At 35.9% G+C, this 21,858-nt stretch overlaps 2 protein-coding genes across 2 annotated transcripts; both read left to right on the forward strand.

Moving 5' to 3' along the window:
* Positions 1 to 5,277: 5,277 nt before the first annotated feature.
* LOC122840958 (complement C1q-like protein 2) lies at positions 5,278 to 6,868 on the forward strand. The gene is made up of 3 exons (XM_044133794.1): positions 5,278 to 5,554; positions 5,652 to 5,774; positions 6,352 to 6,868. Exons 1-3 carry the CDS (start codon positions 5,329 to 5,331, stop codon positions 6,630 to 6,632), a joined length of 630 nt encoding a protein of 209 aa, XP_043989729.1. The 5' UTR covers positions 5,278 to 5,328; the 3' UTR covers positions 6,633 to 6,868.
* An 8,209-nt stretch (positions 6,869 to 15,077) lies between these two features.
* LOC122840959 (complement C1q tumor necrosis factor-related protein 6-like) lies at positions 15,078 to 16,673 on the forward strand. Its single transcript, XM_044133795.1, has 3 exons — positions 15,078 to 15,334; positions 15,429 to 15,551; positions 16,161 to 16,673. Exons 1-3 carry the CDS (start codon positions 15,097 to 15,099, stop codon positions 16,439 to 16,441), a joined length of 642 nt encoding a protein of 213 aa, XP_043989730.1. The 5' UTR covers positions 15,078 to 15,096; the 3' UTR covers positions 16,442 to 16,673.
* The last annotated feature ends 5,185 nt before the right edge of the window (positions 16,674 to 21,858 follow it).

A 21,858-nucleotide genomic window follows, 5' to 3' on the forward strand; every position in this document is an offset into this window, starting at 1 on the left:
TTAACTGGGATTGTATAGTTTACACTTACGGGACCTGTGTGTTAGCTTCTCTTCTATGTTCATTTTCTGCATGAATTCTTAGAAAACCATTTTAAATGTATTGTGGTAGACCTTAAAACCAGATTTTCAAAAATAACAGCACAACAGGCTATTCAGAGTACCTCCATTTCTGCTTTGAAGAAAAAAAGAAAACATTGCCCAAAATATTATTTTACCTTGTATTGTTGCCTGGTGAGTTTCTCTCCAATTTTAGTAAATGCTCAGTTTAAACAAAATGCATTTAAATGCTGTTTTCATTAGTGGGAAACATGAGGAAATACATAAGCAGAAAAAGCCAAAGTCTGAGACATTTAACAGGCAAAAGGGGCATTTCTGATACCAGAAATCCCCCCACACCCCATAAACCTTTGTTTATCATACTGTTTCTTCTTATGAATGACTGAATTCAAATGTTGAAATTATGCCTGTTCCTCATTAAATATCCATCCAAAAGTTCCTGATAATGAAAATGCTCTACTTTCCAAATTGGGCCTCTCCACCCTGGTTATTTTGTTTTGCTCCTGTAAATGCAGTGGAAAGGCAGCGGGGTGATACTGGCTCCAGGAAAAAGCTCCTGGAACAGATATGCAGATAGGAAATTGAATCTTTACTGAGCCTCGGATGCACATGCCTGCCCTCTTGTGGGCATAGGAGGAAAAGAAAGCTTCACAAACAAAATAAGCAAAGTTTCAATATCTGATTATCAAGCAACGTAAATCTTAATTATTCTAAACCAAACCTACAATCATAAAAGAAACACTCAAATACAAATATATCTTCACAAACAATTATAGATATTAAAGTTTAGGAACTCAGTGATAAAGCCTTGCTGCAACTGTCAGTCATTTACAGGTCTACATATTGAAGGTCAGGCTGTGGAAATGGAGATGAAGCATTAATGAATTTAGAGGAATTTGAGAGAACCTAATTGTCTGTCTGTGTCCTCCTACTCAGTGGTCTTTCTCTGAAACACAAATATCTCTTAAGATTTTTTGACTTTGGATGTGTAACCCTTTGACTTCAACAATATCTTGTTTATTTAAATTTTGTAAAACGTCTGATAGATGAAGATAGTTTCAGGTTCAGACCTGTGGTTATTTTAGCATAAATCTGTTTATGCTACAAAAACCAAACCTCCATTCATTCATTTGGAGGTGATGATTATCCAGCTCCAACACTGCATTGTCCTACTCTTCCTCCACAGAATAGTTGAATTTATTATTGGTATTTGAACTGTATGGCTCAAAAAATAGGGTTGCAGTCCTTCATCAGAACCACCGTCTTCTTCATCATCACTCCATAGCTTCTTCCTCCAAAACTGCATTTACATTGTGACTTACCCTCATGACATCACAAGACTGCGCTGGCGTTTGACCCAATTACTACAGACGATAGACCGGTAACTTGTCCAGGGTGTACCCTGCCTTTCACCCGAAACGCTCACTGGAGATCAGCACAGCAGCCCTCCTGACCCCATTAGGGACAAGAGTGTCAGAAAATAGATGGATGGACTACAGAAGAAAATAGTGACACTTTTCAATACCATGGATTGTGTAGTAGTCTGTGAGAAATATTTATTATAACCTTTTGTCTATTCAGGATGAATGCAGTCCATGTTTTTAAATCCAGTGGTTTTACTTAACTCTCTACTCAGTAGGGACATTATCAAAGCTTATTTAAAACATTCTTATCAATACCTCCAAAACCTTTTGAGGAACTCAATAAAGTTTAACTTTATCTCTAGAAATTAACATCTCCATATCAAAACAGAGAATAAACTGTAAATAAAGGCAATAGATTATAAAATAATGAAGTTATTATTGTATAATAATTTATGAAATTCATAATTTTGAAATTATATGTCTCCAATCTATTCTTAAAAGTAATCATGAGATTTATTTTGCTCTCACCTTCCGATCTGTCGGACATTTTTATTTCGAAATCTGCTGGTGTCAGCCAACGGGTGACCCGTCAGCTTTTAAGTTAAAAAGCTAATAAACTGGCGACCCACAAGAACCGCGCACTGTAAAAATCTCAGGCGGGATCTTAGAACTAGGAGGTTCAAACTCCACTCATCATTTTTAGCTCACAGAGAAAGCAAACTGATGTGCTACATACAAGATGTTTTGGCACAAAACAACTTTTTCTTCTCTCCACAATTTTGTTAATAGTAAAGAGGGTTGGATAATAAAAAACACAATAACTTTTCTGTTTTTTTATTTAAATGAAAATCTCACAATGTGTACAGCGGTACAGCTGCAGCTGCAACAATCGTGACTCTCAGTCACTTGTGGACAATTTAGAATCACACAGAAAAGCTCCAAAAGGGAATCAAACTTAAAACTCTGAACTAAGAACTTCTGATCACATAATAGCAATTAACCATATCTGCCATGGTAAATCATTACTGATAACTATTATCAGTAGTCCCTAACATTAATATGATCAGCATGTAGTCATACTCTTATTATAAAGTCTGAGCCAATAATATTTTTGTGTGTATCAAACAAGTAGCCCTTTGTGTTACTCTGTACCCGTGAAGTAGCTCCCAGTCTCAAAAAGGTTGGTGACCCCTGTAGTAGAATATCAGAGTTCGGGAGATAAAGGATAGAAGATTTGACTGAATCAAGACGTTGCCCAGATCTTCAGACTGGGGAACTAACTGGCAAATTACTAGCTAAGTATGTAGAGCAGGAAAAAAGATTGTATTTACTGAAATTTATGCAAACCAATTGCCTCAATGATTCAATTACTGCAACATATATAAGACAAGTGTAGTTACACTGTGTGATTTTGGCAAACAACATTCTTAAACTCATCCAAAATATTATTCTCCGCAAAACTTCTGTTATTTTCTGCTTACAGGGGCAGCGATATATTGGCTACATAGATTAAAGATACATGGTCTCATTGTTTGACATAGTTGTACTGTTCAAAACCTTTTGGTTTGCTTGAGCAGAAATGGCGCAGTGTCTACCTACCAGAGAGGATGTTTTATTTCTCTAAACTCCAGAGAGCTCAGAACAAATTTACCAAAACAATGTATCTTATTGATGTAATTCATAGATGTCAAAGCAATGTTTATTTTGGGCGATGATATGGTTGTTTTAGGGGATGATATGATTATTTTTGGGGCTGGTATGTTTATTTTAGGGGCAGGCGGGCATATCATGACGTCCTTTCAATAACAACAGGTCTTACAAACCTGCTGCAGCATATTTTGTTTCATAAAGTTCAGGTAGGGTTGTGACTGCATGGTGCTAAAACGTCAATTATGGGAATCAGTCCAATGGGTTATTTCCATAACTTGAAACTTTATAACCTCTTCACATTTTTCTAATGCAACAACACTCTGGCTTCCATCTGTTCTGTAACACCATCCTGTTATTTTTTTAACCTTCTCAAATTATCTCTGTACACTACTTCCTCTCTTAGATTTCCACAAATATATATATATTTTTAATTCAAATATCACTCTTCTTCAATTAGATACAGTGGTTTACAAAAATATGTGTTCCTTTGTAACTTTTCCATATTTTCTCACATTACAATCACACACAAACATAAGTTACTGGAATTTAATGTGAAAGACCAACACAAAATGTTAAATACTTAGGAAGTGGAAAGAATATTATACATGATAGAAAATTTTTATTTTAACAAATAAATTATAATATAACACTTCATTGTCCTCTGCAGAATTGTTGAATTCATTACTGGTTTCTGAACTGTATGGATCAAAAAATAGGGTTGCAGTCCTTCATCAGAACCACCGTCTTCTTCATCATTACTCCATAGCTTCTTCCTCCAAAACTGCAGTTACATTGTGACTTACCCTCATGACATCACAAGACTGCACTGGCGTTTGACCCAATTACTATAGACGACAGACCGGCAACTTGTCCAGGGTGTATCCTGCCTTTCACCCGAAACGCTCACTGGAGATCAGCACAGCAGCCCTCCTGACCCCATTAGGGACAAGGGTGTTAGAAAATGGATGGATGGACTACAGACGAAAATAGTGACACTTTTCAATGCCATGGATTGTGTAGTAGTCTGTGAAAAATATTTATTATTATAACCTTTTGTCTATACAGGATGAATGCAGTCCATGTTTTTAAATCCAGTGGTTTTACTTCACTCTCTACTCAGTGGAGACCTTATCAAAGCTTATTTAAAACATTCTTATCAATACCTCCAAAGGTTTTTGAGGAACTAAATAAAGTTTAACTTTATCTCTAGAAATTAACATCTCCATATCAAAACAGAAAATAAACAGTTAATAAAGGCAATAGATTATAAAATAATGTGGTTTTTAAAATGATATGTCTCCAATCTGTTCTTGAAAGTAATCATGAGATTTATTTTGCTCTCACCTTCCTGACTGTCACTCATTTACTGGATGATAATGGCAATTTGTATGAATATGAATAATGTTTTTTAAGAAATATCTTCTTAATTGTGCAAAGAGTGACTGTAACAAGATAACATAAAAGGACAACAAGTGCATTTGTTCATCTTAAAAACAACATTTAGAAAAACTCAATCAAGAGCTAAATTACAGAATACTAATGGATTAGATTTACTACACAAAAATTGTAGCAATAACTTTTTAAAGATTTAGCTAAAACAATCTTATTAGGTCAGGAAGGAAATTTATGGAAATTTATGAAAAGAAAAATCTAATAAAATGAAAAATATCTGGGATTTTCTCTCCCTTCAAAACATAAAGAAATTAATTTCACACCACTACATTATATGTTTTATTCAAAGGAGTTTATAAGACACAGATTTAAAACTGATTGTGTTGATTGTTATATGAACCTGAAACAATAAACATCTATTTTTGTCAATCTGTAAGCATCTTATAGGGATCTCTTCATACATTCCTAACCATAAAGTCCATAAACAAAGACTCTCTTCAAATTGTTTAATATGGATATGAATCTGAGAGTAAAACAGCTGAATATAATATTCATATTATTTTTACATTTTCTAAGGCAATAACAAATCTAAGCCATTATATTTTATTTTTAAACAGGAACTCCATTTGCTTAAACCTTCCTTAAACATTTTTTTTAATTTGATATTTTATGTAGAAGTTATTGTATTAATTAGGAGACATGGTTGTTTCTATGTGTTGGTCTGTTTCTTGGTGATTTTTTTAGATTGTTTCTTGTTCTGAATAAAGATTTTATTAAGAATGAAAAAAAAAAACATGGTCCACTCCCTTGTTTGAATTGTATAAATACATGCAGCAGAGACACCTGCAAGCAGGATCAGTTCAAGATGAAGATCTCTGTGGCTGCCATAACTTTGTTTTTCCTCTATGCAGGTGTGGCTGAAATCACAGCTCATCCGATAGGAGATAGAGATGGTGTCACCATTCAGTCAAATGGTGGCGCAGCTGAAGCCCAGAAAACCATCAGGCAACTTTCTATCATTTTAAGAGAGGTAGAAACCAAACTTAGAGACAATCAGAAAGAGATGGAGGTCCTGAAGTCACAAGTTCAAGGTAAGAGCAGCAGATATTGAGTTTCCTCTTTCAGAATTTGTACTAGATAGACATTAAATAAACATTATAATCAACACTTATTTTTATGTTTCCAAAGGCAAGAAGGTAGCATTTGGAGCATCTATAAGTGAAGGTGGAAATATTGGACCTTTTAATACCTACACCACACTGATCTACAAAAAGGTCTTCTTCAACTCAGGATCATACAACCCGACAACAGGTAAACCTATCACTGTGATATATTTGATTACACTTATTACTTATATTAGTGTTTACAAATACTGAGAGTTTGAAGTATTTTGCTGTACTTAAAGAGGTAAAATAAATTATTGCTTTTAATGTAAAGTAGTGTGATCATGTTAGGGAGGACCTAAAATAAAAACTATAAAATACATTTGTGTAATAGAGGGAAAAAAATAAAACAAATGGTCAAGAGGTTAAGAAAGTATATGCTATATTAAAATTATTAACAATTTTAGTAATGTATACTAAAATGTTAGTATAGCATACTAACAAACTAGAATCTGTCTGTGGTATGTAGTAAATTACATGTACTTTCATAATCCTTGAAAAATTAAGGATTATGATTGCAATTACAATCAAAAAGATTATAAAACAAGTAAACAAATGAACAAAAAACAAATTCCAGCAAATTGTTTTAAGGCATTTTAGCTATATCTTTTATAATAGTATCTAATATTACATCATCATTACATTATAAAGTTAATTTTTGTTTGTTTGTTTTACTGCATATGTGTTGAAAAGATCACCATAATCATTACTTTTATCATCCACAGGTGTTTTTACTGCTCCTGTCAAAGGCGTCTATTACTTCAGCTTCTCTGGATATAATCAATCAATTAAACCAATGGGCCTGCAACTGATAAAGAATGGAGAGCAGATGGTTTCTGTCTACAACCATGTTGCTGGAAATCGTTATGAGACAGCAACCAATGGGATGACTCTGCAGCTTGAAGTTGGAGACCACGTTTACATGAGACTGCGTGAAAACACCTGGATTAATGACGATGAGAATGATCACAGTACCTTCATTGGCCATTTATTATTCCCTCTGTAAAGTTTCTGCAAAATAATAAAGCTGACATACACATGAAATAGATTTTATGTCAGTGATAATATTTAGTGGTGACACTTACTGATGGGGACAGAAATCAGGGTATCAATCGAAGTTGTGTGTGCTATGTCTTAAATGTGAGGTGATCTGATGTATGTAATAAAAAAAATATTACAATGATTGTCATATTTGACCAATTAAAATCTAATAAAGCACAAATTGTTTTCGATGCAACAACCTGTTTCATTCTTTGAAAATCCATTTGTGGTGAAGCTCCTCTGAGCTTTTATTCAGTTTTAAACAAGAATGTGAAAACATCATTTTCTCAATTTGCTCAAAAGCTTTTAAAAAAGTCTTCAAAACATGAAAAACTCAATAAAACATATTTGCACAACATGGGTGACAAATAATTCTGAAACACAAAAAGCCTAAGTCAGTTTTACCAATATGAATGTTTTATTTTAGCTATTATTAATATATTATGATATACAAATTTAATTTTATTAATTGATCTATTAAGTGAACAACACAATTAAAGAAAAAAGGGAAAAATAAGGAAGCACACAAATAATATGAACTGATAAATAAGAATATAAAGAAATGTAAATTATTCAGAGATGCTCACTCTTACTGAGGTCAGCCATTCTCATAATGTTACTTTAGCTAAGCAATAATGAATTGGATAGTTCTGACAGTGAAACAGAGTAACGGGCAAATTGATGTAATAATTTAAAGATTCAATCACCAAAAGTTTTGAAAGACAGGGAAGAATGGATCATCCACAGGCTCATGTTTGATTACTTGTTAAGGCATTTTTGTTGCTAAATACTAATCATTACAGTCAGGATTAAATTCATTACCAGGTCAGTTGTTAGAAAATGTTTATCTTTTTGATAGTAGGTTTGGAAAACAATAAACCTGCAGAAGAAATCATGAAAGAAAGGTATAATCATAAAGCAAATGCCAATTAAAAAACTATACAAGGACCCTTCTGTCAAAATGTAATTGGTGGGGTGATTTATGACCCTAATCATTAATTGCTTTTAATTTCTGGTGACAGGATATGATCCCCCATCCTCCAAAATAAACATACCATCCCCTAAAATAAACATATCATCCTCCAAAATAAACATATCATCCCCTAAAATAAACATACCATCCCCTAAAATAAACATATCATCCCCTAAAATAAACATATCATCCTCCAAAATAAACATACCATCCTCCAAAATAAACATATCATCCCCTAAAATAAACATACCATCCTCTAAAAAAATAAACATACAATCCCCAAAACCAAACATTCCTTTGACATCTGTTAATCTCATCAATGCGATACATTGTTTTGATAAATTTGTTCTGAGGTCTCTTGAGTTTAGGGGAATAAAACTTCCTCTCTGGTAGGTACAATTCAAATGCCATCACAGTCATTTAATCACCGATTATATGTTTTGGTAAACCAATTTCAACCTCATCGCAGATCTGGAAGCTACAATTCAAACACCAGCACAGGATGATTCTCATGACCTCTGGGGAAGGGTCGATGACTGTGGTGGTCAGTGTGCCTAGGTGTGTGTGTCTGGGACATAAGAGTGGACAGGGGGGCTGCCATGGGTGTGTGTCCAGGTCAGGGGCTGACCCCCACCCCTGCCATGAGTGGGTGTGTGTGTGTGTGTGCGTGCGTGTGTGTGTGTGTGTGTGGGTGGGTGCACCCGTAAGACTCAACAGAAGCCTCTAAAGAAAACCTAGAGTTTAACTGTTTTACTGCATTATTTATGGTAGCACAATTAGTCAGTGCTGATTATGAGTTTGTGATTTCCTTCGTCACTTAAATTTTTTACTTTTATAGATTTTTTTTATACATTTCAGTAAATGTTCCTCATTTGTACATGTACTTCTTAATATGTGACTGGTAGTAAACAGGTTACTCAAATTTAACTTTTATCTTTCCTCAGTTAAAGTGGAAGACAACCTCTAACATAACTCCCTTTCCAGAATTTGTCCTCACGTCATTGTAAATGCTACTTTCATTCAGTTTTTCTTTTACTGCTGCTGAATCAACACTGATCTTCCCACTGCTTCATGCTTTCTCCAAAATAGTAAATGTTGGTTTAAATACATTTGAAACTCAGAGATTTTTTTTCTGTAACACTTGCTAGTGTGATACATGTCATTAAAAGTTCCTCCTCCGTCAATTTATTTCTGAAGAATATTCGACAGGAACTAAAGAGGCATAGGTGAGGATACTCCTATTTATCTTTTATATGTATCCTAAAGTTGAAAGTTTTTTACATTGCACAACCACACTCTGGTCTCATTCCGTCCTGATAATTAGTCATAGCCTTGCTTTCAGTAAATACAACTATCATCGTTGTATTTTTCTTTCTAAATCCTCTTTTAACCATGTTTCTTGTCAAGAAATAGAAACACTTACATTAAAAAAAACACAATCCCTGAATTGCATTATTACCAAACTTCTTTTACCGCTGGATCAAATAATTATGGAATTGTACTTATTTATTCATAATTATGTACTTTTAGGACTGCCATCTAGTAAAAAAACTGCATGAGCGTACTACTAGTATCTAAAACTCAGTCACCATGTCTTCTCATCTTCTGAAACAACCACCAGGCAGATCAACAGCTTGACAAACAGTTTGCTTTGTGAAGCTTCGCCTCACTGCAAGGGAGTCAAAAGGCTAACATGTCAATCAGGTGCAAGTTGGGCGGGTTAAAGTAAGAGAAACCAGATACTATATTCAAAGCATGATGAAGACCAGCAAGCAAAGCATTCACAGAATGGATGTAGTAGAGCAGGGATCACCAACACGGTGCCCGCGGACACCCAGAGGAGACCTTGTCAGTCGCCCACAGAGCAAGTTCTAAACGTAGCCATTGTCATTAGGGAGCACTGCCAATGAACTTATTTAATTTAATGTTTTTAGATTGAATTAATAACATTTGTTTATATTTAGATTTTAAAAATAAGTAAATAAATTACAAAAAATGCGTAAAATAAATTGCTTTATGCATAAAACTCTATGGTTAAAGTTCAGAACTGCGCAGACGCCTGTAGGATTTTATTGGAGGGCAGCAGCGCCTGCAGAAACGGCTCCCACTATACCTTAAGATTTTCCTTGATCTAAAAATAGAAAAGAATAATTTCTGAAATTTTTATTATAGAACCCTCTTTACAATTAACAAAATTGTGGAGGAAAAAAAAGATTTTGTGTGTCAAAACATCTTGTACGTAGCACAAGTCTGAGTCTGTGGGGGTGAGCACGCCTAAGCTTAAATCTTATTGGTCAGTTTGCTTTTGTTTATTTGGCGGCTTGGAGCTTTTCTGTAAGCTAAAAAATAATGAGCAGAGTTTGAACCTCCCGTAGTTCTAAGAGCGGTTTGGAACCCGGCGGAGCTTTTTACCGTGTGCGGTTCTGGCGGGTCGTCGGTTTATGAGCTTCTTTGATATTTCCTGGACTGGAGAGCTGATGGGTCACCCGGTAGCTGACATCTGCCGCTGTTTTTGAGCGTTGCGCTAAGACAGTGGGTTAAACAATTTAATCTAGTCGAAATGTTCCCCAAAAGAGTAAGAATTAAGCAAACATTGTTGCTTCACCTTCTCCTCCTTTTGGATGTCTGACCACCTGAACCTGGGAATCAACATCCTCCTCTTTCCGTGGATCTCACGGGTAGGCTTTGCTTCCATGTCTTTATTATTTAGCATCGTTTGTGTAAAAAACAAAAGCAAAAACAGAGTGCGCTGCTTTAGTGGTTTAGGTTTGTGCGGCTTTTGTGCGACACGCACATGATGCGCGTTGGAGTGGTGTGCTATTGCAGGCCAGGTGCAGTGATAGTTTTGTGCTACCTTCCGAGCTGTCGGACATTTTTATTTCGAAATCTGCTGGTGTCAGCCAACGGGTGACCCGTCAGCTTTTAAGTTAAAAAGCTAATAAACTGGCGACCCACAAGAACCGCGCACTGTAAAAATCTCAGGCGGGATCTTAGAACTAGGAGGTTCAAACTCCACTCATCATTTTTAGCTCACAGAGAAAGCAAACTGACCAATAAGATTTAGGCTTTGACGTGCCCTTTGACCCCCACAGACTCACACTGATGTGCTACATACAAGATGTTTTGGCACAAAACAACTTTTTCTTCTCTCCACAATTTTGTTAATAGTAAAGAGGGTTGGATAATAAAAAACACAATAACTTTTCTGTTTTTTTATTTAAATGAAAATCTCACAATGTGTACAGCGGTACAGCTGCAGCTGCAACAATCGTGACTCTCAGTCACTTGTGGACAATTTAGAATCACACAGAAAAGCTCCAAAAGGGAATCAAACTTAAAACTCTGAACTAAGAACTTCTGCATGTAGTCATACTCTTATTATAAAGTCTGAGCCAATAATATTTTTGTGTGTATCAAACAAGTAGCCCTTTGTGTTACTCTGTACCCGTGAAGTAGCTCCCAGTCTCAAAAAGGTTGGTGACCCCTGTAGTAGAATATCAGAGTTCGGGAGATAAAGGATAGAAGATTTGACTGAATCAAGACGTTGCCCAGATCTTCAGACTGGGGAACTAACTGGCAAATTGCTAGCTATGTATGTAGAGCAGGAAAATAGATTGTATTTACTTAAATTTATGCAAACCAATTGCCTCAAAAGATTCAATTACTGCAACATATAAAAGACAAGTGTAGTTACACTGTGTGATTTTGGCAAACAACATTCTTAAACTCATCCAAAATATTATTTTCCGCAAAACTTCTGTTATTTTCTGCTTTCAGGGGCAGCGATATATTGGCTACATAGATTAAAGATACATGGTCTCATTGTTTGACATAGTTGTACTGTTCAAAACCTTTTGCTTTGCTTGAGCAGAAATGGCGCAGTGTCTACCTACCAGAGAGGATGTTTTATTTCTCTAAACTCCAGAGAGCTCAGAACAAATTTACCAAAACAATGTATCTTATTGATGGAATTCATAGATGTCAAAGCAATGTTTATTTTGGGGGATGATATGGTTGTTTTAGGGGATGATATGATTATTTTTGGGGCTGGTATGTTTATTTTAGGGGCAGGCGGGCATATCATGATGTCCTTTCAATAACAACAAGTCTTGCAAACCTGCTGCAGCATATTTTGTTTCTTAAAGTTCAGGTAGGGTTGTGTCTTCATGATGCTAAAAAGTCAGTTATGGGAATCAGTCCAGTGGGTTATTTACATAACTTGAGACTTTATTTCCTCTTCACATTCTTCTAATGCAACAAGACTCTGGCTTCCATCTGTTCTGTAACACCATCCTGTTATTTTTTTAACCTTCTCAAATTATCTCTGTACACTACTTCCTCTCTTAGATTTCCACTATATATATATATATATATATATATATATAAATTCAGATTTCACTCTTCTTAAATTAGACACAGGGCTTACAAAATTGTGTTCCTCTTGAACTTTTCCATTTTGTCACATTACAATCACACACATAAACATATGTTACTGGAATTTAATGTGAAAGACCAACACCAAATGGTAAACACATACATGGTGGAAAGAATATTATACATGACTGAAAATTTTTATATTTACAAAGAAAACACTGAAAAGTGCAGTGTGCAAAACTATTTAGACCCCTGGAGTGAATACTTTGTGGAACCCACAGGTTGCTGCAATTCCAGCTGTATGTCTGTCAGAGAGCATCTCTACCATCCTTGCACATCTCCTCAATTTTCTTGTCCGTGTGTCATGATTTGCTGTTGTAGAATGGTGAGGTGAATGCAATGGACCCACATAATATAGAAAATTATGGTTTAATGACAAAATAATGCACAAAATCCAGGCAGCACAGGTGAGCAGAAGGCTACAAGCTCAGAACTGGAAGCAACTGGAAAATAGAGCTAGAGACAATGATGTTTAACACCAGTAACGATGAGGACCCGATAAGAGACACAGGTGGAATCAAATATACGGAGGGTAATCAGGGGAAACGACACACAGCTGGGAGGTGTCATGAAATGCGGGTGTGTGGTGGTGAGGCAGACGCTGAGGATCCAGGTAGATGTGAGAAAATGATGATTTATTAGATCATCAAAAGAGGTCTGGAATCAAAATTTGTCTCATCTCTACAAACCCTTGTTGACTCTTAGTTGCACAAGTCTGCCCTCTAGTGGACAAAGAAGAGAGATAAGGTCCAAAAATGAAAAGAAAAGGCGACAGTCCTCAAGGCTCAAATACCTTCTCACAGCAAATGATAACTGTTGGTTTATTCATATAAGCTCTGAGATAAAAACCTTTTCAGCTGTAGCCATCATTCATTGACAGGTCTAAGTGTACAAGTCCAGAGACTGAAAATGTAGACGAGGTGTTGAAGAATGTAGGGGGAGCTGAGAAAACCTCAGTGTCTGTCTGTGTCCTCCTACTCAGTGATCAGTGCGGAGGCTGAGCGTTTATTCTATTCTGGTCCCTGAAATATGAGGTCTTTTCTTCACTGCTTCCTCCAAGACCAGAGTGTTTCATCCCCACTTGTCTGCAGGCAGAAATACAAGAAAATATACAATAATAAAGAAATAAAATATCACTCAATGTTGAGTATAATTACACTTGATAGCTGTATTTCTCTGAAACACAAATATTTCTCAAATTTTTGACTTTGGAAGTGTAACCCTTTGACTACAACAATATCTTGTTTATTTAAGTTTTGTAAAACATCTGATAAATGAAGATAGTTTGCAGTTCAGACCTGTAGTTATTTTACCATAAATCTGTTTATGCTATAACAACCAAACCTCCATTCATTCATTTGGAGGTGATGATTATCCAGCTCCAACACTTCATTCTCTGACCCTTCCTCCACAGAAACGTTGAATTCATTATTGCTTTCTGAACTGTATGGCTCAAAAAATAGGGTTGCAGTCCTTCATCAGAACCACCGTCTTCTTCTTCATCGCTCCATAGCTTCTTCCTCAAACCCTGCAGTTACATTGTGACTTACCCTCATGACATCACAAGACTGCACTGGAGTTTGACCCGATTACTACAGACGACAGACCAGCAAGTTGTCCAGGGTGTATCCTGCCTTTCACCCGAAACGCTCACTGGAGATCAGCACAGCAGCCCTCCTGACCCCATTAGGGACAAGGGTGTTAGAAAATGGATGGATGGACTACAGACGAAAATAGTGACACTTTTCAATACCATGTATTGTGTAGTAGTCTGTGAGAAATATTTATTATAACCTTTTGTCTATACAGGATGAATGCAGTCCATGTTTTTAAATCCAGTGGTATACTTCACTCTCTACTCAGTAGGGACATTATCAAAGCTTATTTAAAACATTCTTATCAATACCTCCAAAACCTTTTGAGGAACTCAATAAAGTTGAACTTTATCTCTAGAAATTAACATCTCCATATCAAAACAGAGAATAAACTGTAAATAAAGGCAATAGATTATAATATAATGAGGCAATTATTTTATAATAATTTATATAATTCATAATTTTAAAATTATATGTCTCCTATTTATTCTTGAAAGTTATCATGAGATTTGGTTTGCTCTCACCTTCCTGACTGTCACTCATTTGTCATTACATTTACAATTTGTATGAATATAAATACATTGCGTTAAGAAATATAATCTAAATTGTGCAAAAAGTGACTGTAACAAGATAACAAAAAAGGACAATAAGTGCATTTGCTCATCGTAAAAACATTTCCAAAACTCAATCAAGAGCTAAATTACAGAATACTAATGGATTAGATTTACTACACAAAAATTGTAGCAACAATCTTTTCAAGATTTAGCTAAAACAATCTGGTTTGGTGAGGAAGGAAATTTATGGAGATTTATAAAAAGAAAAATCAAATAAAATAAAAAATATCTGGGATTTTCTCTCCCTCCAAAACATAAAGAAATTAATTTAACACCACTACATTATATGTTTTATTCAAAGGAGTTTATAAGACACAGATTTAAAACTGATTGTATTGATTGTTATATGAACCTTAAACAATAAACATCTATTTTTGTCAATCTGTAAACATCTAATGGGAATTTCTTCATACATTCCTAACCATAAAGTCCATAAACAAAGACTCTCTTCAAATTAAAATTGTTTAATATGGATATGAATCTGAGAGTAAAACAGTTGAGTATAATATTAATATTATTTTTACATTTTCTAAGGCAATGACAAATCTAAGCCATTATATTTTATTTTTAAACAGGAACTCCATTTGCTTAAACCTTTCTTACACAATTTATTTTATTTGATATTTTATATTATTGTATTAATTAGGAGACATGGTTGTTTCTCTGTGTTGGTCTGTATCTTGGTGGTTTTTTAGATTGTTTCTTGTTCTGAATAAAGATTTCATTAAGAATTAAAAAAAACATGGTCCACTCCCTTGTTTGAACTGTATAAATACATGCAGCAGAGACACCTGCAAGCAGGATCAGTTCAAAATGAAGATTTCTTTGGCTGACATAACTTTCTTTTTCTTCTATGCAGCTGTGGCTGAAATCACAGCTCATCCGACAGGAGATGGAGATGGTGGCACCATTCAGTCAAATGGTGACAAAGACTGTGGCGCAGCTGAAGCCCAGAAAACCATCAGGCAACTTTTTGTCATTTTAAGAGAGGTAGAAACCAAACTTAGAGACACTCAGAAAGAGATGGAGGTCCTGAAGTCACAAGTTCAAGGTAAGAGCAGCAGATTTGGAGTTTCCTCTTTCAGAAATTTTACTAGAGAGACATTAAAGAAACATTATAATGAACATTTATTATATTTCCTAAGGCAAGAAGGTAGCATTTGGAGCATCTATAAGTAGAGGTGGAAATATTGGACCTTTTAATACCCACACCACACTGGTCTACAAAAATGTCTTCTTCAACTCAGGATCATACAACCCGGCAACAGGTAAACCTATCACTGTGATATGCTTGATTATGCTTATTACATATATTAGTGTTTACAAATACTGAGAGTTTGAAGTATTTTGCTGTACTTAAAGAGGTAAAATAAATTATTGCTTTTCATGTAAAGTAGTGTGATCATGTTAGGGAGGACCTAAAATAAAAACTATAAAATACATTTGAGTAGTAGAGGGAAAAAAGTAGAAAACAAATGGTCAGGGAAAAACTGTAGAGGTTAAGAAAGTATTCTATACTTAAATTATTAACAATTTTAGCAATGTATACTAAAATGTTAGTATAGCATGCTAACAAAATAGAATCTGTGTGTGGTATGTGGTAAATTACATGTACTTTCATAATCCTTGAACAGATTAAGGATTATGATTGCAAAACAAAAGATTATAAAACAAATAAATTGATGAACAAAAAACAAATTCCAGCAAATCATTTTAATGCATTTTTAGCTATATCTTTTATAATAGTATCTAATATTGCATCATCGTTACATTATGAAGTTAAATATTTTTTTTTTGTTTGCTTTTGAGGTTGCTCAAACGTTTTACTGCATATGTGTTCAAAAGATCACCATAATCATTACTTTTATCATCCACAGGTATTTTTACTGCTCCTGTCAAAGGAGCCTATTACTTCAGCTTCTCTGGACATAATCAATCAATTAAACCAATGGGCCTGCAACTGATGAAGAATGGAGAGCAGATGGTTACTGTCTACAACCATCCTGCTGGAAATCGTTATGAGACAGCAACCAATGGGATGACTCTGCAGCTTGAAGTTGGAGACCAGGTTTACATGAGACTGTATGAAAACACCTGGATTACTGACAATTTAAATGATCATAGTACCTTCAATGGCCATTTATTATTCCTTCTGTAAAGTTCCTGCAAAAAAAAAAAACTGACATACACATGAAATAGATTTTATGTCAGTGATAATATTTAGTGGTAACACTTACTAATGGGGACAGAAATCAGGGTAATAATAGAAACTGTGTGTGCTATGTCTTAAATGTGAGGTGATCCGATGTATGTAATTAAAAAAATGAGAATGATTTTCATATTTGACCAATTAAAATCTAATAAAACACAAATTGTTTTCAATGCAAAAACCTGTTTCATTCTTCGAAAATCCATTTGTGTTGAAGCTCCTCTGAGCTTTTATTCAGTTTTAAACAAGAATGTGAAAACATCATTTTCTCAATTGGCTCTAAAGCTTTTAAAAAAGTCTTCAAAACATGAAAAACTCAATAAAACATATTTGCACAACATGGGTGACAAATGATTCTGAAACACAAAAAGCCTCAGTGAGTTTTACAAATATGAATGTTTTTATTTTAATTATTAGTATATTATGATATACAAATAAAATTTGATTGAATGATTAAGTGAACAACACAATTAAAGAATAAAGGTAAGAAATAAGAAAGCACACAAAAATATGAATTGATCAATAAGAATATAAAGAAATGTAAATTATTCAGAGATGCTCACTCTTACTGAGGTCAGCCATTCTCACAATGTTACTTTATAAGCAATATTGAATCGGATAGTTCTGACAGTGAAACAGAGTAACGGACAAATTGATGTAATAATTTAAAGATTCAATCACCAAAAGTTTTGAAAAACAGGGAAGAATGGATCATCCACAGGCTCATGTTTGATTACTTGTTAAGGCATTTTTGTTGCTAAATACTAATAATTACAGTCAGGATTAGATTTATTACCAGGTCAGTTGTTAGAAAAAGTTTATCTTTCTGATAGTAGGTTCGGAAAACAGCAAACATGCAGGAGAAATTATAAAAGAAATGTATAATCATAAAGCAAATGCAAGTTGAAAAGAAAACACAAAATCACATATGTCTGTTTCTTGAGCTGCTTTGAATAAGACCTGCAGGTCTAACAAACCTGCTGCAGCATATTTAATCTCTTTCAGGTCAGGTAGGTTGTGTCTTCATGGTGCTAGAACATCAGTTATGGGAATCAGTTCAGTGGGTTATTTCCATAACCTGACACGTTATTTCCTCTTCACATTCTTCTCATGCAACATATCTCTGGCTTCCAACTGTTCCGTAACACCATCTTGTTATTTTTCGACCTTCTCAAATTATCTCTGTACACTAGTTCTTCTCTTAGATTTACACAAAATATATATATTTTTTAATTCAGATGTCACTCTTCTTAAATTAGATACAGTGGCTTACAATAATATGTGTTCCTCTTGAACTTTTCCATATTTTGTCTTATTACAATCACTCACATAAACATGGGTTACTGGAATTTATTGAGAAAGACCAACACAAAATGGTAAACACTTTCAAGGTGGAAAGGATATTATACATGAGAGAATTATTATTATTTTTTTTTTTTACAAATAATACATTGAACAGTGCAGTGTGCAAAACTATTTAGACCCCTGGAGTGAATATTTTGTGGAACCAACAGATTGCTGCAATTCCTGCTGTATGTCTGTTAGAGAGCATCTCTACCATCTTTGCACATCTCCTCAATTTTTTGTCCATTTGTCATGATTTGCTGTTGTAGAATGGTGAGGTGAATGCAATGGACCCAGGTAATACAGAAAATGATGGTTTAAAGACAAATGATGCACAAAATCCAGGCAGCACAGAAGGCTACAAGTTCAGAACTGGGAGCAACAGGAAAATAGAGCTAGAGACAATGATGTTTAACAACAGTAATGATGAGGAACCGACAAGAGACACAGGTGGATTCAAATATACAGATAGTAATCAGGGGAAACGACACACAGCTGGGGGGCAATCAAGGGGTAGAAAGGAATGACAAAGAGACTGAACTGAACACAGAAACGAAAGTTACTGCCATAACTACAGTTCTAGGAATCCCGGGTGACCGCCAGAGGCGGTGCTTCAAGCACTGAATGATCATTCTTGCGAATGCGCAGGTCGAGTAGTAAAGACAACAAAGTCACCTGTGATCTGCCGGGAACCCAAGTGACTCTATATAGTCACTTTGCACCCGGCGTTCAATCCCTCAATCTTCTCGTGAGAAAGATAGATTCCGAGGGACCAAGCACTCTGGTGGTAATCCGGGATTCATAGAACCATAGTTACAGCAGTAACTTTCATTCTATTTCATCCCTATTAACTTCCAGAGGCGGGTCTTCAAGCACTTATGTCAACAAGGTTAAGAAGAATCAGCAACATTCAAGGGACAACCACTACACCACCCACCCTAATGTAGTGTAGAGGTATGCTTCTCCAGGATTTCTTGAAGAGGATGGGTTGTAGCCACATTCACCCTGTAGAACTGAGTAAAGGTACTAGGTGATTTCCAGGAGGCCGCACGGCATATAACATCCAATGGCACCCCAGTCATGGCAGCAAACGATGTCGACATGCCCCTTGTAGAGTGGCACTTCACTTCTGCCGGCAGTGGCCGGTCCTGCAGGGCATAAGCCTTGGAGATCAAATCCACAACCCAGTGTGCAAGTCGCTGCTTAGAAAGTGCCTGACCTTTCCGTGAGCCAGCGTAGCAAACAAAAAGCCTGTTTGTCTTTCGGAAGGATGCCGTGGAATTGATATATGCCTCAAGGCCACAAACAGTACACAGTGGTTCAGACCAGGCAAGATGGAGCGGCTGGGTACTGCCTGCTGCCAGTGATACCTTAGGAATAAATGCTACATCAGACCACAGTGTAACGCCTGAGCCATCAGGATTCCACCGGCAGCAGGGCTCGGCTATCTAGAGAGCCTGCAATTCAGTTATTCTGGATCGGTTGGCTGCGCTGGAGCAGGCAACAGATCCAGCCTGACCGCCTGGGGCATGATGCAACATTTGGGGCAAGCGTTATCCGACAGTGCCTCCCGGAGATGTTCCACACCGAGACAGGAGGGACACAAGTCATGCCTGTCATCGTGCTGAAGCAGAGCCAGACAGGTCAAGCAGCATAAATTATTCAGCATCATACTGCTGAAAGGCGTGATTAGCCCGCCACCAACAAGAAGTCAACACGAGCAGAAAACACCACTGGCGTCTCCGTTGTAGAAAAACCCCGTAGAGGTTTCAAACTCAGCGAAACGCAACCAGCAAGTCTGATTATTAACCAAAGATGAACTCAGCGCAAGCAGAAATGCTACTGGTGAGTTTAGATAAACAAACTATAGAAGAACTCAATGCGAGCAGAAACACCACCCTGAGTCAAAGGAGCCACAAAAATTAACGTATAGCAAACAAAAGCGAACAGTAAACTACTGCTGAGAATAGAAGAAAAACTTACCAGTCACAGTGGCGACCACAGATCTGGTAAAGGTGAAAACAGGTTGTGCAGCTTCTGGAGGGTGAGCCTTACCCGCATCTCCGACCAAACCCGGTCATGGAGCTACCAGCAACAAGCAGCTAGGATAATAATGGTACACACAGAAGCAACCAGCTTCACACGAGCACACACCTGTACTCAACACACCTGCGTGCGAGAAGAACAAAAGGGATTGAACGCCAAGTGCCATGTGACTATATATGGTCACGTGGGTCCCCGGCAGGTCACTGGTGACTTTGTTGTCATTAGTACTCGACCTGCGCATGAGCAAGAATGATCATTCTGTGCTTGAAGCACCGCCTCTGGCGGTAAGTAGGGATGAAATAGAACCTAAAATAAACACACAGAAAAACCAAATCCTCACACCGGACATGCTGATTGACACCAGCTGCGGAGAGGAGAAGGGACAATGATTAAGTGAAAATGATTAAGAGTTATTTTGGCAAGTAATAAGTTGATTCCTAAGGTGGTTTTGGCATAATCTGGACTGTGAGTGGATCAAGATGGCTAGATGTAGTGGGGGTGTTCTGAAGATGAAATTATGGACACAAAATGAGCTATAGTAGAAAACAAAAGAGGGGAGGAGGAAAAGAGAAGATTAAAAGAGGAGAAACTCATCCATGCGTTTATCTTCAGTCGTATTGATTATTGTAACGCGTCTTCACAGGTCTGTCCAACAAATCAATCACCAGCTGCAGCTGATCCAGAATGCTGCTGCTCGCATTCTCACTAAAACCAGGAAGATAGAGCACATAACACCAGTTTTAAAGTCTCTCCACTGGCTCCCTGTAGCTCAAAGAATAGACTTTAAAATACTGTTGTTAGTTTATAAATCACTCAATGTTTTGGCACCACAATACATTAAAGATTTGCTGCTGTTGTATCAACCTTCCAGACCTCTCAGGTCTTCTGGTTCTGGTTCTGCTCTGCATCCCCAGAACCAGAACCAAACAAGGAGAAGCGACATTCAGCATCTATGCACCACAAATCTGGAACAAACTTCCAGAAAACTGTAACAGCCGAAACGCTGACTTTCTTTAAATCTCAACTAAAAACCCACTTGTTTAGAGTTGTATTTGAAACGTAATCAATTTATTATTATTATCAATTTATTGACGGAATCTGACTTAATGTTGTGTTTTGATTGTTGATTCTATGTTGCATTGTGTTTTTGTGTTTGATTTGATGTAAAGCACTTTGAAATGCCTTGCTGCTGAAATGTGCTATACAAATAAAATTTGATTGATTGATTAGAAGAAGAAGGAAAAAGATAGTTCCTTGGTGAATTCCAAAGTGTTCAGTAGCAATTAAACTAAGGAATAAGGCTTTTAAAACCCTTAAAAAAGTTATTTGCTTCCAAAATCTAATAAATTATAAGAGAAAAGAAGCAGAAGTCAGAAAGATTATAAGAAATGCTCAAAGGGATTATTGGAGAAAACACTGTGAATCATTAGGGCAAAATACTGCATTAGACAGGGTTTGGAATACCATTAAGAAAATGTCAGGCAAATCAAAAGAATATTTTTTCCCAGTAGTAAAATATAATGGTAACATTATAATAGATAAAAATAAAGCAGAATTATTAGCAAGAGTATTTATAAAAATACAACATATGGAGAATCTTAGTAGTAAAGAAAAAAAAAGGATGGGAAATGACATTAAAAAAATCACAATGAACTGCTATACAATGATGAAGATGATGAGAATAATATAAATAAATATTAGATTCTCTTTAATAGAATTAAATAGAGCATTAAAAAATTAAAAGTAAATCAACTCCTGGGGATGATCAAGTCAATTATATAATGTTATATAATCTTAGTGAAATGAGTAAGAAGGTATTATTAGAAATGTCAAGTAGTGCATTAATAAGTATTTTAGAGCAGAATTCAGAAACAAGACAAGATATCATATTGGATATTAATCAATCAATTTTTAGAATTAAAAAATTAGGATCCCGGGTTAAATTAGTTTGTATTCCTGCCCATATTGGAATAGTA

Source organism: Gambusia affinis, linkage group LG12 (genome assembly GCF_019740435.1).
Source record: "Gambusia affinis linkage group LG12, SWU_Gaff_1.0, whole genome shotgun sequence".
Taxonomy (NCBI): domain Eukaryota; kingdom Metazoa; phylum Chordata; class Actinopteri; order Cyprinodontiformes; family Poeciliidae; genus Gambusia; species Gambusia affinis.

Excerpts from the sequence above, each read along its gene's own strand:
- LOC122840958 (XM_044133794.1), top strand. The coding sequence starts at position 5,329 with ATGAAGATCTCTGTGGCTGCCATAACTTTGTTTTTCCTCTATGCAGGT. Across the intron at positions 5,555-5,651 it reads CCTGAAGTCACAAGTTCAAG|GCAAGAAGGTAGCATTTGGA; the intron begins GTAAGAGCAGCA and ends ATGTTTCCAAAG. Across the intron at positions 5,775-6,351 it reads ATCATACAACCCGACAACAG|GTGTTTTTACTGCTCCTGTC; the intron begins GTAAACCTATCA and ends TATCATCCACAG.
- LOC122840959 (XM_044133795.1), top strand. The coding sequence starts at position 15,097 with ATGAAGATTTCTTTGGCTGACATAACTTTCTTTTTCTTCTATGCAGCT. Across the intron at positions 15,335-15,428 it reads CCTGAAGTCACAAGTTCAAG|GCAAGAAGGTAGCATTTGGA; the intron begins GTAAGAGCAGCA and ends ATATTTCCTAAG. Across the intron at positions 15,552-16,160 it reads ATCATACAACCCGGCAACAG|GTATTTTTACTGCTCCTGTC; the intron begins GTAAACCTATCA and ends TATCATCCACAG.